General features: G+C 37.7%; 1 protein-coding gene across 4 annotated transcripts in view; it reads left to right on the top strand.

Annotated features, from left to right (window-relative positions):
- ADGRB3 (adhesion G protein-coupled receptor B3) overlaps positions 1-14981 on the top strand; it is a 799823-nt gene that overhangs the window by 452633 nt on the left and 332209 nt on the right. For all 4 annotated transcript variants that reach the window (XM_056108346.1, XM_056108361.1, XM_056108354.1 and 1 more), the window contains one exon: positions 209-284. In XM_056108346.1, coding sequence (XP_055964321.1) covers positions 209-284 — 76 coding nt within the window. The remainder of the gene's footprint in view (positions 1-208; positions 285-14981) is intronic.

The following is a 14981-nucleotide window of genomic DNA, read 5'->3' as shown; positions in this document are numbered from 1 at the left end:
TTTACCCTAATTTTGCATTGGCATGTATTGGAATACCCCTTATACTTAACAAATCAAAGTTTTATGAATATAGCACTTTTTTCACTGTTTCATCAGTTTTTAAATTTTTTTTTCTTCTTAGAATGGAATGAATCATCAGTATTTGTTCTTGAAGCAGTCCTGTACAAAAACACTAATATATATATTTTTTCAATTTTATTCTTCTTAGTATCAGATGAATCATCAGTATTTGTTCTTGGAGCAGTCCTGTACAAAAATTTAGATCTAATTTTGCCCACTTTGAGGTAAGCTGCAAAGTAATAAACTGTTGTAATCTTTGTAAATTATTCCAAAAATGTGATTATAGCTCATTCTATAAAAACTGCCAAACAATTTAGTTGTACAAAAGGCTTTGTCTTAAATGAAATAGAAAATACCAATTTAAGGAACAGTTTATTAGCATATTATGCATTTCAAAACAACTAGAAAAGACAATTTTGGTCTTTGATTATAGCCTGCAATTCTTTTGTAACTAATCATGACTTGCCTTAAGACTTTTTTAAAAAGCTTCAAGTTTCTATAAAGGAATGGGTCGTCTTAAAATTAATTTGTCTTCTCTGTTTATACTTAATAGTTCTGTTCATCAGCATTACATGAAATTAAAGTATTGTCAGGATAATTGGGGATACATACATGGTTCTGTTCATTTGCTCAAGATCTCAATTTGCTTCTAAATAAATATTCAGTTACAATTACATTAAGAAATATGTTGTTGTTCAGTTAAAGAACTATTTCGGGGGAGGGGGAAACCATTGATTTCTTTCTTCCTAAAACATGAAAAGACACAATTACGAACAAGTAATCTCCCAACATTAGTTTACTTGCTCTGCTGTTTTAACTAGTTATTTTTTTCAGATCTCAAAGAAAACTTCATTTACAGCTCTTTGGGTACTAATGGCTTATTTCCTCCACTCCACTGCATTTTGGAGTACTGAGACAGTTTTGTTAGACTTTAATCTGGCCATATTTACAGTAAGTTCTTTAGACCTCCATGAATAAAGCTTTAAACTTCGGGAGAGGAGAGACTCAAAGATGAGTTGTTATACTAGGGACATAACAAATAGCCCAATATATAAAAACAATTAGAATCCATTCCACCAGAAAAAGACCTCTCAGAGAAGCAACCAAATTTTTTGTGGCAAGAGTGACTGGTCATGGTCCTTTGGAAGACAATCTTTCTTGTATTGTACAATATTAATGTGGATGATGAATCATCAAGTGTCCCTTTCATCAATGCAATGCAAATTTCCCTTCAATCTTGGAGATAATCCTGTGAAGTTTAGCTTCCTTCTTCCCTGGATGGAATTTGAGCTTTCTGAATTTGAATATGTTTGTACTTGGTTTTCAGAATATGTAACTCTGTTGCTTTTTTCCCCAGAATATGTCACTCTGTTTTCTTCTGCTGATTATTATATTACATTAATGTGTATAATTACATATTTTAAAATAAAACATATTTATAGGCGCACTACCACGATCTTGCTGTTTGCTCTTTATCTGTGGAGAATCTGCCAAAGTTAAAGTTCCTAATAATCAAATTAGACACTTTTGCACAGAGAGCATAGCACTGTAGCACTGTCCTCCTGTTGTTCATCAATTTGCTCGAGCGGGCACCAGTAACATGTCCATTGTGAGAATTGTTGTTATTGCTTTTGGCATATCGAATACGCCACTGCGAGCTTGCCAGACTCTGCCATGTGGGCAGGATACTCTCAGTAGCTTGCCGGGCTCTCAGAGAGGGGCGGAGGAATTGAACCCAGGTTGGCCGTGTGCAAGGCAAACGCTCTACCCGCTGTGCTATGGCTCCAGCACAGAGAGTATATTGATGTAAAACCAACACTTCAGAAATTCTTTACCTAAGAAGAGTTTTATGATCTGGATAGACTAGCAGATCTATGTTAACCACCAGTCCATAAACTGATACCAGTTTGCAGGTGTGAAAAGGTGGAAACCACCTGTCTGTCACCTTATCCATAGCTATAATAACAGCTGCTGTCCACAAATTTAAAAGGTTGAAGAAGAATGACCTAAATATCCAGAATTTCTCTGACTTCAGGCCAACTTTTAAAATAGAGGTAACTTTATGTGCAGTATATGTCATATTGTTACTGAAAGTTATAGTGAATGCAAATAAAACAATTAAAATAAAATGTGTTGGATAATGAATTAGTTTCCCTCCTAAATGTGCAAATGAGTTGCATTTGATTAATTCTTAATGGGTGTTAGAGAGCTCACTTATCTACCCAAATGTAGTCAGACTTTTCTAACTTTCATAAATTTATATAGTCAAGGAAGAAAACTATAAAATAATCTGAGGATATAAATTTTTACAGAAAGTTATTTTTTTAATTTTTAAATATATTTTTGAAGCTCTGAAATTTACTATGTTGTTAGTGATAGGGTTTCATGCATACAACATTCTAAATCCATACTCTCGGGGCTGGAGTGATAGCACAGCGGGTAGGATGTGTGTCTTGCACGCGGGTTCGATTCCCAGCATCCCATATGTTCCCCTGAGCACTGCCAGGAGTGATTCCTGAGTGCAAAGCCAGGAGTAACTCCTGAGCATTGCCAGGTGTGACCCAAAAAGCAAAAAAGAAAAAAAATCCATACCCTCTACCATAATGCTCCAAAATTTTCTCAATGCCCTGTTTGTAAAATTATGGTAGTAGAGTCAGCTGCCACTTACAGCTTATGTGTAGGTTAGTGGATATATTAAGGGTGATTTAATGGCTAACGCTGGTAATTGAACAGAACAGTGACTCCCCTAAAACTACCTTTAACACAAAGTGATATAGATTAGCCCTTGAGTAAGTCATTTTTAAAACTTGGACTATGTGAAGTTTGAACCCAAAAATTCTTTACAGCTTGAAAATTCCAATGTTTACTGCAGTAAGAGTTTCTGACAGCTCTTTAGTTTGAAGTCCTTGATAATATTAATATAAGAATTGTAAATATATATATTATTCATACTTTATGTAAAGTAATTTGGTAACATACTTAATCACTTAATCACTTAATCCCCGTTATTCATCGATTTATTCGAGCGGGTGCCAGTAACGTCTCCATTCATCCCGGTTGTGTGCTAGCGCAATGGTATCTGTTCGTTTTAGGAACATGTAGAGCCTCAAACCGATCATTTAGGGTCTTGACGAAGAAGTCTGACCATCTTATAGGTGGGCGTCCACGTGATCTTTTGATGTCTCGTGGAATCCAATCAGTAATGGCTCTAGTCCAGCGGTTGTCTGTAAACCTCATTACATGTCCAGCCCATCTGATTTTTGATGTCTTGGCAAATGAGACAGCGTCCCTGATTCTTGAGCGTTGACGAAGATCAGAACTCCGAATTCTATCTCTTCATTTGAGTGAATCGTGATATTCCAAGCATAGTTCTTTCGATTCCTCTTTGAGAGACCCGAATAGTGTTCTCATCCTGTTTTCGTAGGGTCCAGGTCTCTGAGGCATATGTTAATGCAGGAAGAATAGTGGAATCAAAGAGATGTGCTCGTAGTTGGAGGTTCTTTGTCCTTTTAGTTATTTCTTCAATGCTCTTGAAGGCATTCCAAGCTGCTCTCTTCCTCCTGCGTAACTCAGGTGCCAGGTCATTCATCATGTTGATTTCTCGACCTAAGTATATATAACTTGCATTCGGAGATGGTGGTTCCGTTGAGAGCGAATGGAGCGTCAGGAACAAGGCTGTTTCTCATAAACATTGTCTTCGTAAGATTCAGCTGTAGTCCGACCTTTCCACACTCACGGTCAAAGTCCGCAAGCATTTGTGCCGCTTGGCTGATGTTTGGTGTTATTAGAACGATGTCATCAGCAAAGCGGAGGTGGTGTAGTTGCCGACCATCTATCTTCACTCCCATGTTTTCCCATTCTAGTCGTCGCATGATGTTCTCGAGGGTGGCACTGAAGAGTTTTGGTGAAATGGTATCACCCTGCCGAACCCCTCTCTTGATATGGATGATTACTTCTTTGTAGAATGGTGAGATCCTGGTAGTGAATCCGCAATAGAGCTCACGAAGGATCCTGATGTATTGAGTTTGTACGCCCTGATTGGCTAGGGCTTCCATGACCTCTTCCATCTCAACAGAATCAAAGGCCTTCTTTAAATCAATGAACGTTAGACAGAGCGGCATCTTGAACTCCCGAGATACCTCAATGAGCTTGGTTATTGTGTGGATATGGTCAATGGTACTGAATCCTTTTCGGAATCCAGCTTGTTCACATGGTTGTCCTTCATCTAGTGTTCTGCTAATCCTATTCAGGATGACTCGAGTGAATAGTTTGTAGATGACAGACAATAGGCAGATTGGGCGATAGTTGCCAATGTCGTGGATGTCTCCTTTCTTGTATAGTAGTACAGTCTTGCTGGTTTTCCATTGGGATGGAACCTTGCATTCAGACAGGTAGCGTGTGAAGAGTCGAGCTAATGTATTGATGAGTACTGATGGTAAGTTTTTCAGGTGTTCAGGTCTGATCTTGTCTGGGCCAGGTGCTTTTTGTTTCTTTACCGACGAGATGGCATGTTGGATTTCGGAAGGGAGAACATTGGGAACGACATATCCATCATGTGGTATGTGGTATGTGGGCAAGTGGATGTGGCTATTAAAGAGATCTGAGTAGAAGTCATGAATAATCTTCTCCATTGCCCTTCTGGAAGATGTGATAGATCCATCATGATGTCGGAGGGCAGTCATCTTGGTTTTGTAGTTGGTGAAGGACAGGCGGGCATTACGAATGTTTTTCCCAGCTTCTGCTGCATCTACCAGTACTGCTGCTCTCCTGTTTTTGAGGTCATCCTTGATGGCTTTTCTGCACTGTTTTGCCAGTTCGGACGTTTGCTTGTGGTTGCCTGAGGCACGTGCCACGCCACGTTGGCGAATAAGTTCAAGAGTGTTCGAAGAAAGACGGTTTTTTGTGGTTATCTCTCTCTTGGCATTCCTTGCACAATCATGGAGGTGCTGAATCATTCGATCGTATTCCTCATCAATGTTGTCAATGACGGCATCTTCCCATGTTGCTGCAACAGAGCCAAAGAGTTCCCAGTTGGTGGTTGTTCTGGGAGTCTTCTTCTTAAACCTTGCATTCTTTTCTCCTCGTTCTGTGAGGTAGAATTTTGCACGAAGAAGACGGTGGTCTGATCCCGTTTGGAATTTTGGGACAACAGCAACATCGGTTAGGCAAAACCGCCGATTGAATATGATGTGGTCTATCTCATTGTGGAACCGTCCATCGGGAGACTCCCATGTCCAACGTTTAGATTCAGCCTTTTGGAATTGTGAGTTACCATGGAAGGTTTTGGTTGACATGATGAACTCAGACAGTCTGTCACCCTGTTCGTTCCATTCCAGGCCATGGGTTCCGATGTGGAGTTCATCGACTGATCTTCTTGGTCCTATCTTGGCATTAAAATCACCAACAATGATCTTGTAGAAGGTGTGATCTTCTTTATAGAATTTCTCCAGCTCCATGTAGAATTTCTCAGTTTCTTTTTCACCATAACTGGATGTTGGTGCATAGACAACAAAGATAGAAACTACCGGTAGTGACCCACATTTATTCAAGTGTAATCGTCCGATTCGGGTTGTTAGGCATTCAAATGAATCAATGCTTGTGACTAAGTTTGTGTTGACAAGGATACCGACACCACTGACGCCTCTTTTATCACATGTTCCAAGGAACAGTTCTTCTCCAGTGTCGAAAACAGCATGATGGGATTGATGTCTTCTCGTTTCGGTCAGACCAATGATGTCGTACTTGATCTTTCGTGCTTGTACCATAAGGTCTTCAATGGATGCAGCAGATGCCAGCGTACGAGCATTAAAAGTACAGACAATCATTTTTGTTTTTCTGCGTTTTGGCAGCCCATGTCTGCCTTGGTGTTTTATCAGCTTCTCCTTCCATATCCTTCTCGACTCTGCATATTCAGGGTTAGGGAAATGAGATCCATTTATTACTGGATTTGGCATATCAATTTGGTCTATTTGGCATAGACCACGGATAGCTTGCCAGGCTCTGTCGTGTGGGTTGGATATTTAAGGATATTTAAGGTATCCTGAAAATTTAGAGAAAATTAAATAGTGGCACGGCCGCGAATGCGGCCGCGCACTCCCGGGAGCTTGTTGTGATAATCTTTGGATCCTGGCCTTAGTTGGGGTTACACGCCAGTTGGAGGGTGTAACATACTATAAAAACAATATTAATATTTGGATTGTTTAGATATAATGACAAAACTCTCCAATAGAAAATGTTTAAATGTTATTTGAAAGATGAAATGCTCTCACTTCTTATTTTCTTTTTATTTCATACTAAAATAATAAAAGAACTACATTTTTCAGGCTTTTTTTATCTTTCAAAAACATCATTCACCAAAATTCAGTTTAGTTTTTAGTAACAATTATAGATCAAAATTATATATTAAATTAAAATAAGGGTAATGCATTCCTTTATGCTCATTCAATAAAAATGTATTATAAGCAGCAATCCTGCTAACTATATAAGTTCTTTTAAGTATCAGCTACAGTCAAACCTGTCAGGAAAGTTCTTAAGAAATAACAAAGATCTAATTATTTTCTAAAATATTTGTGTTTCTTATTTGATTAACTATATGTGCTGGTATTTAAAAAGCAAGATACATTAAACTGATGTGTATGCTATCAAATATTTTAGTGACAGTAATAAAAACTGTCACTGTCACTGTTCTCCCTTTGTTCATCGATTTTGCTCGAGTAAGTCCAGTAACATTGCGAGACTTGTTACTGTGTTTGGCATATCGAATGCATCACGGGTAGCTTGCCAGGCTTTGCTGTGTGGGCGAGACATATCTGTGTTTTACTGTATAAATGTGATAATTGAATATAATAAGAAAAGAAACAGATTTTTGTGTTTTTTTAGTGGGGGGTCACACCCACATGTGCTCAGGGCTTAATCCTGTATCTATGTTCAGGCATCAGTCTGGCAATGCTCAGGGAGTCCTAGGGTCAAATCTGGGACAACTGCATGCAAGGCTATTTTATATCTTTTTACCTGCTGTTCTATATCTCTTGCTTCCAGGAAATGAAACATCATATTACATGATGAAAAACATTTACTTTATATATTTGGTCTTATAAATTTTTTTCATTAAATATCTTCTTCAGTTTCAATTTATTATTATTGAAATTTTCAGAGCCAAATTACCCATGCACAGAATATCATGCTCCCTCTTGAGTTTCCAGAACATCTCTATTTTGTTATTACATCATACAAAAGGGCTACACTAGCATGCGACAGGGACGAATGGAGACGTTACTGGTGTCTGCTCGAGCAAATCAATGATTGACAGGAAGTCAAGTGATCAAGTGATCATACAGAATAGTTTTCATAATGTCCCTTGAGGAGACTGAGGAGGAGAAATAGGAAGTAATGTTTTAAATGTTAATAATTTGGGCTGGAGCGATAGCACAATGGGTAAGGCGTTTTGCCTTGCACGTGGCTCACATGGCCGACCAGGGTTCGATTCCTGCACCCCTCTCGGAGGGGCAAGCTACTGAGAGTATCCCACCCGCACGGCAAAGCCTGGCAAGCTCCTCAAGACATATTCAATATGCCAAAAACAGTAACAGCAAGTCTCACAATTTGTTGTGAGACATTACTGGTGCCCACTTGAGCAAATAGGTAAACTGGAGGACAGTACAGGACAGTACAGTATAGTTTATAATTTAGAAAATTTTCTTTATTCTAAGAAATAACTTTGCATATTGACTACTATATTTAATTTTTTTCTCTCATCTTAATTTGGATTCAACAGTTCTTCAAGGTGAATTTTTTAGTTTGCTGTTTGATTGTCCTCTCTTTTACAATTAAGTAGATCCTAATTGTCTCTTCAATTGTAGGTAATGGTTCAAGTTCAAACTAAATGTGTAATGTCCTCAGCTTCCCGATGTTATTTTCCAGAATAATTTCTTACTATTGAAAAGCTTACTGCCATAGGATATGAGTACACAAGGCCCTTTAAATGTCAGCATCATTTTATGTTCTCATTTTACAGATGATAAACTTGACTCTGTTGCTTAACTGACTTCCTCAAGATCGTATGCCCAATTGTGAATGAGTTCTGATTCAAATCAGTTCTTCTCTTTGTCAAGATGAGAACTCTGACACATTTTGATGCTTGACAATAATATTGATCCCATTACACTGCTCAAATGCCATTTTATTTTGAATGCACATGTGTCTTCCTCAGAAAATCACATAAGAAAGGAGGTGTGCTCATGCCTGGGAGGCGAACATGTAAGGGCAAGACCAAGAAGACTTACATAAACTTGATATCACTTACTCTTCCTTGCCACCTTCTCATAATTCCACTTTTACGCCTTATGATGAAGTCTAGGCAACTAGGCTAGAGCGTTCTTGAAGTGAGTTGAGAGCACTTAGATACAAATCATACTTGTTTCAAGGAACTAACATCTTCTTGCAAGCTCTTAAATTGCTGATGAGTCTCCTTTATTAAAATAACCTTTTAGTAGGAAAATTTCACAATATCAAGGGACTTTAAAATGCTTTACGATTTGTATATTGGTGCCATTTCTAAAGAATTAGTCTTAAGGAAAGTTTCTATCAAAGAAGAGAGTATATCGGGGGCTGGAGAGATAGCACAGCGGGTGGGGCATTTGCCTTGCACGCAGCTGACCCGAGTTCGATTCCCAGCATCCCATATGGTCCCCTGAGCACCGCCAGGAGTAACTCCTGAGTGCAGAGCCAGGAGTAACCCCGGTGCATTGCCAGGTGTGACCCAAAAAGCAAAAACAAAAACAAAAACAAACAAACAAACAAAAAACAGAGAGTGTATCTAGATACTCAAACCAAGAATTTAAGAAACAGTTGTATATAACCCATTTTTCAACTCATTTAGTTTAGACTTTAGTTTTGTGGTAAAGCTATAATAGTTTTAGTATGTGAACAATATGTAGTTTTTCTAATAAGATGTAGGAAAAATATTCATTGCTGATGTTAGGGGGAGTGTATTAAAACATAGCTATTAACTGTCAAGATAGTGTAAAGTATTTAGAAGTGATATGTAAATCCCACTACACTTTTCTAATTCCAGGAAAAATACAGATGAACAAAACCCACCAACATTCTCATAAGTCTGTAATAGTTTGAAAATCATCCAATAAATTTGAATAATAAAAAGTCACATGAATTTTCTGTCAAGTGGAAAGATCTAATAAATATAAATGATGTTAAATTTTCTTTTATTTGGGAAATGGGGCTCATTTGAGTTCCTAATATTATAGGAATTTAAAACAAATTGGAAACAGAATCAAACTAAATAATATTATAAATCAAATAAAAATGAAAATCCCACCACTTTTATACAATCAGTGTTATACCAAGACATCCTTAGGGCAATCAACTTGAAATAGGATGTCTCTTGGACTAAAGAGATAGTTCAGCAGGTAGGGTGGTTCTTGCCTTGCACACAATCCACCTGGGTTTCATCCCTAAAACTGTATATGGTTCCAAGAGCACTGTCAGGAGAGAGCCCTGATCACAGGGCCAGATTAAACCTTGAGCGCAGTGGCCCCAAAACAAAACAAAAAATAATTAGAGCATTATTTTAAGATCAGTGTTCTTCCATTTTACAGCATTAAATTTTAAACTTCTCTTCATTTTGAGTTTGCATTTAAATATTATAGTTTTTTATATTCTACATCCTTTTATAATGACTTATAATAAAGATATTAGAAATTAAAATTATACCGGGCACCAACACATTTGCATATAATGCTATAAATATTGCAAAACAATATATAGATCGTGTATTCATATATACAGTTACTGAAAATGCATTTTATTTGACCGCACATTTTGAAAATGAACCTTTAGGCCTGATTGCTTGTAGCTTCAATGTCTTCCAAGTATTCCAAGACTCAGCAAACCATAATTTAAAATTCTAATTTGTTTTCAAAGTTTTAATTAAATTCAGTTATACTTAGAATAGCCATTAGCTTATTTTTGGGATTCCTATTGTTTGGTGCTTGTTTTTGACATGGGGGCCATATCCAGCATTACTCAGATGTCATTTGTGGCAGTGCTAGGTGGATCTTGTGATCCCAAGGATGGAACCCAAGGCTCCTGAACATATAGTAAGTGCTTTCAGCTGATTGAGTCATTTTCCCAATTTTAATTTTAATAACAAATATAAATAGCAATGATTTGATAAAGTCTCAGAATAAATTAATCTATTGTTTTTTATTTTTTTTATTATTATTTAGAAGAATGTCAAACAATTATAAAAAATCTCAACTTTGAAACTATATGTAACCTTCTTCTAAATTCAGAAAGCAAATAATTTTCATTAAACTATTAAGATCTTTTTATTGTGTGTGTTTTTTTACCTCTATTGATTATAATTTATTTAAGCAGTTTCATATTCCTCTGTACTGATGTTCCTTCTGTAATGTTTCATTATATATTTTCATAGCAGCAAAAAAGGCATACTTTAATATTTACTATCTTATCATTTTTCAGCATGAGTGTAATAATGTTAACCATATGTACCTTATTAGGAGAGTTCTAAGAATGTTTTCATCTTGCAAAACTGAAATGCTGAGTTCCATGAAAGACAATGCTTATCTTATCTCCTTCTGAAAACCATGATTTTTTTTTGTCTCTCAAAAGTTGATTACAGAAGAGTTTGTTTGACACAATGTCCACAAAATTTATTCATGTTTTTGTATATCACTTAATACTGTCTTTGTCAAGTTTAAAAAATACTCCATTTCATGAGTGAAACCCATTTCACTGATCAAATTATCTGTTAATTGACATTTAAGTTAAATTTATCTCTTGATTATAATGAACAGTGCTAGAGTTAATGTGTATGTAAATCTTACTTTGAGATCCTCCTTTCTATTCTTTTGTATATTTACCCAGAATCCGATGGTAATTCTGGATCAGATGGAAATTCTTTTTTAAAATTTTATTTGGGAGGAGGGCTGGGCGTCTTCTGGCAATCAGATCTCTAGCTCTGTGATCATCAGGGATCACTCCTGGTTCTCAGAGCACCACAGTGGTGCTGAGAATCATACTAGTGTCATCTTCATAGAATATCAGTGCATTAACTCAAGTATTCTCTCTACATTTATTTTGAACTCATTAATTTATTAACATGTTAAAAATGTATTCTGCCAATAGTTTATATTATTATAAAACTAACTTCAGGGAGCAAGAAAGATAGTATAGGAATTAAGGTGCTTGCCTGGGAGAAAGAGATAAGAAAGGAGGTAAAACGTTTGCCTTGATTATGACTCACCCTGGTTGGATCCTATGCCCTGCATATGGTCCTCTGAGAGCCTTCAAGAGGAGTCCTTGAGCATTTCTGGATGTGGTCTTAAACCCCTCCATGTCCTCCCCTGCGAACGAAACTTGTCTTGCTGCATGTTGCTGACTATGAATCTATCCCTGATATAACCCAGAGTGACTCCTGAGTGCAGAGCAGAGGTAGCACTTGAGCTCTGTCAAGTCTGGCTCAAAAACAAAAGGATAAGAAAAAGAAAGCCGCAATTTGGTCTTTCCACATCTCTGGAAGCTCCATGTTAGCATACTGCGAGTAAACACCTTCTCCAGTGATGTAAGTAGTCACGTGCAGAATCCCCTGTGCAGCTCTCTAAGAGAATCTAAGAGAATTCAGTTCCTTAAGAATGAATTAGATGTAAGGGCTTCTCTGTCCCCAGGTGACAGAATCAAAGCTCCTAACTCAAACTTACTGGAAATGGAGTCAAGTTTTGCCAACTCTTAGCTCTTTCTCCTTAAGAGGTCCTTTGTACTTATAAAATCGATTCCTAGGAGGTTACATACACAACATAAAGGGGAATATTTTGTAATTAAGCACATGATTTGGTATGAAGAATTTGGATGTAGAATGTCGCCCAGGCAAGTTAAGTCCATCTTCTCTTCTAAGACTAGCCTATGTGGCAAATAGACAAAACTGTTTTCTCCAGGTGTTCCACATTCTTAGAAACCTTTCTAACTGTCCCCTTTCACCCTTCAATCTGTGGAAGGTCTGCCCCAACCCTCCAGGTGTTCACCAAAGTCCCTGATTGGTATTTGCCATTTTGGTCTGCCATCTAATTCACTGCAATTCAATTAAGAAAACAGGTGGCCTTTTTCTGTTTTATTTACCTTTACCTTTTCCAAGGTAGCCCATCTCTTTGACATCTAGATCATACATAGAAAAATCACCTCAAAGTAAAGTTTCCTAAATGAGCCATGGTTTCACTCAACTGATTGGTGCACTAGTATCTCTTTTGTAGCTTTATCAGGGAGGATGGCAGATCAAAGGGTCTCTATTATGTAAGTTTTCAGACAATAGCATAATGGAAGGTTGAGGTCCTGAAAGCAATGTCTGCCCAGGAAACAGACTGACCATGGTTCATGGGCACCTGTTCACTGTCTCAGCCCCAAAATGCTTTCTTTGGTGGGCCAATGGATAATTTCTCTTCTGGTGGGTTGAAAGATGTGTCACCCCCGGATGCTTATTATACCTGTATTAGAAGTCTGTTGAAAAATTAGAAAACAATTGATCCCTGATTCCTAAAGAAGTAATACCTTATCTTTTCCCACACTACAGCTTGGCAACAGTGTAAACTGTAAAACCAAGAGGTCAGGCCAGAATAGGAACGTATCAATTACCTCACATACTCACTTGAACCAGTTCTGTAAAAGGTTGGGAAATTGGGTAGAACTGCCATATGTCTGATTTTTGTTTTCCAATGGGGAATGATTCTTGTCTTTCTCACAGTTATAAAATGGCTGTGGTCGCTGCCGTAACATGAATCAAAAATCTTGGGGAAAAGAGGAAAAACTAGGGTGACAGCCTGGACCCTATGACTCCTCTTTGTCTTTCTCTTAAAGACTGGACCCCTCTTTTTCTTATCTACGAACCCCTTCTCTAAACTCAATAAAAAATAGAAAGAAAGAAAGAAAGAAAGAAAGAAAGAAAGAAAGAAAGAAAGAAAGAAAGAAAATAAGGAAGGAAGAAGAAAAAAGAAAGAGAGAAAAAGAAAGGAAAAGGAAGAAGGAAGGAAGGAAGGAAGGAAGGAAGGAAGGAAGGAAGGAAGGAAGGAAGGAAGGAAGAAGGAAGGAAGGAAAAATCCTCTCTCCCTACAAGAAGTTACTTCAGGTGAATTTGGATTAACCAGGATAAAGATTCATGATTCTTTTTTCTTTAGAATATTTTTAAGCAAATTAAACTGAACACGGGAAAACTTTCAGATATTTGGATAACTACAATGGAGACATTCAAAACCTGTGTGTGAAATGACATGAAAGGACTTCTTCTGCTTCTTGTCTTCCTCCTCTTCTTCATCATTCTTCCTTCTTTCCTTTTTCTTCAAGAAATTAATCTAGATAAAATTGAGGGAAGACTTAAAGGCAAATCCATATGTATCCTGTGAAAGCACTTAGTCACTTAGCAGTTTGGAGGTTGCCAACAACTAGAGACTTGAAAAGAGTCAGCATGACTGTAGGTCTAAGAAGATGGCAGTATGATGTAGTGTGCTGAGATGGGGTCAGGTCTCAAAATGACTGTCACTGCTTCTCATCTGGATCATATTTTCCAGGGTTTCAAAAATCGTTGCCATTGTCTGTTGAAGAATTGAGTATAAACCTTGAGGATGTAACATTTAAAAGCCTCAAAGAATATGACCCAACTATAATTAACAGGTAAAACTAATGAGGACAATTCTAACCTCAAAGACTAGAGATGAATACAGAGGCAATACTGAGCCTTTTATAAGGGGGCCACTTGGGTATTATAGGTTGTGGGTCCCAAAATATGGGGAAAAAGGCAAAACCTTGTATGAAAGTTTGAGGAAATCTAAGATATCCTGTAAACTTGTGGCATCAGAACAAGAAGATGACTTTCTGGTCTTAAAAAAGTCTTTAGTTCAAATCCCTGCCTTAGGTTTACCACAACCTAAAAATGCTTTCCCCAAAAAGTCAGGGACGGCCTTGGGGTCATGAAAAAAAGACTAGTGGAACACTTCAATAAGAAATCAGATCAGGTGGCAGCAGGAGGCTCCAGTCCTGATAGCACATGGTCCTTTATATGAGTACCAGGGGAAATCTATATTTCCCTATCAGTCCTAAATATTCATTAGAAGACTATACTCTGGATTTAACACTGGTGGGATTATCTTGATTTACTATTGTGTTTTCTATTCCATGTAAACTTCATCCTGTAGGACCAAGGTAAGGAAAGAAAATGCTTGAGGGTTTTTTCCCTAATGATGATAAATTTCTGGAAATATATCCCATTACCCCTAGCCTTTATTGTGGTTAGATAGAGCATATGCAAGATGCTCATGTGAGATAATCACAAAGACTTTGTCCTTGAAGCAGAAACAGTGTGATTCACAAATTATTTTTTTTAAATTACTGAAATTGGGAAGAGCAAAATGGTACAACAGGTCAGACAGCTGCTTGACACTTGTCAGGCTCATGTCCTATCCCCAACACTCCATATGGTCCCACATAAGTATGTCCAGAAGCCAACACTGTGTACAGAATCAGGAGTAGCACCTGATCACAATCAGATAGATCTTAACCAAACAATAAAAGACTAGCCAAACTGGACTACTCAGTGTAGCTAGTCCTGTCTTTCACTCTGTTCTCCACTGCATCTCCTTATTTTCTTTGTCTATAACCAACTTTGTTTCTTCTGGAATCTGAAAAAAAATTTAGAAGATCCTGATCCTACAGTAACAGTCACTTCTGTCCAATTTGTCTGGGCTGAAGTGATAGCACAATGGGTAGAATATTTGCCTTGCACATGGCCAACCCGGGTTCAATTCCTTCGTCCCTCTCGGAGAGCCCCGCAAGCTACTGAGAGTATCCCACCCGCACAGCAGAGCCTGACATGCTCCACGTGGCGTATTCGATATGCCAAA

This window comes from Sorex fumeus, unplaced genomic scaffold, assembly GCF_029834395.1.
Source record: "Sorex fumeus unplaced genomic scaffold, SorFum_2.1 ptg000008l, whole genome shotgun sequence".
Classification (NCBI taxonomy): domain Eukaryota; kingdom Metazoa; phylum Chordata; class Mammalia; order Eulipotyphla; family Soricidae; genus Sorex; species Sorex fumeus.
This window is presented reverse-complemented; position numbering and strand designations above follow the sequence as displayed.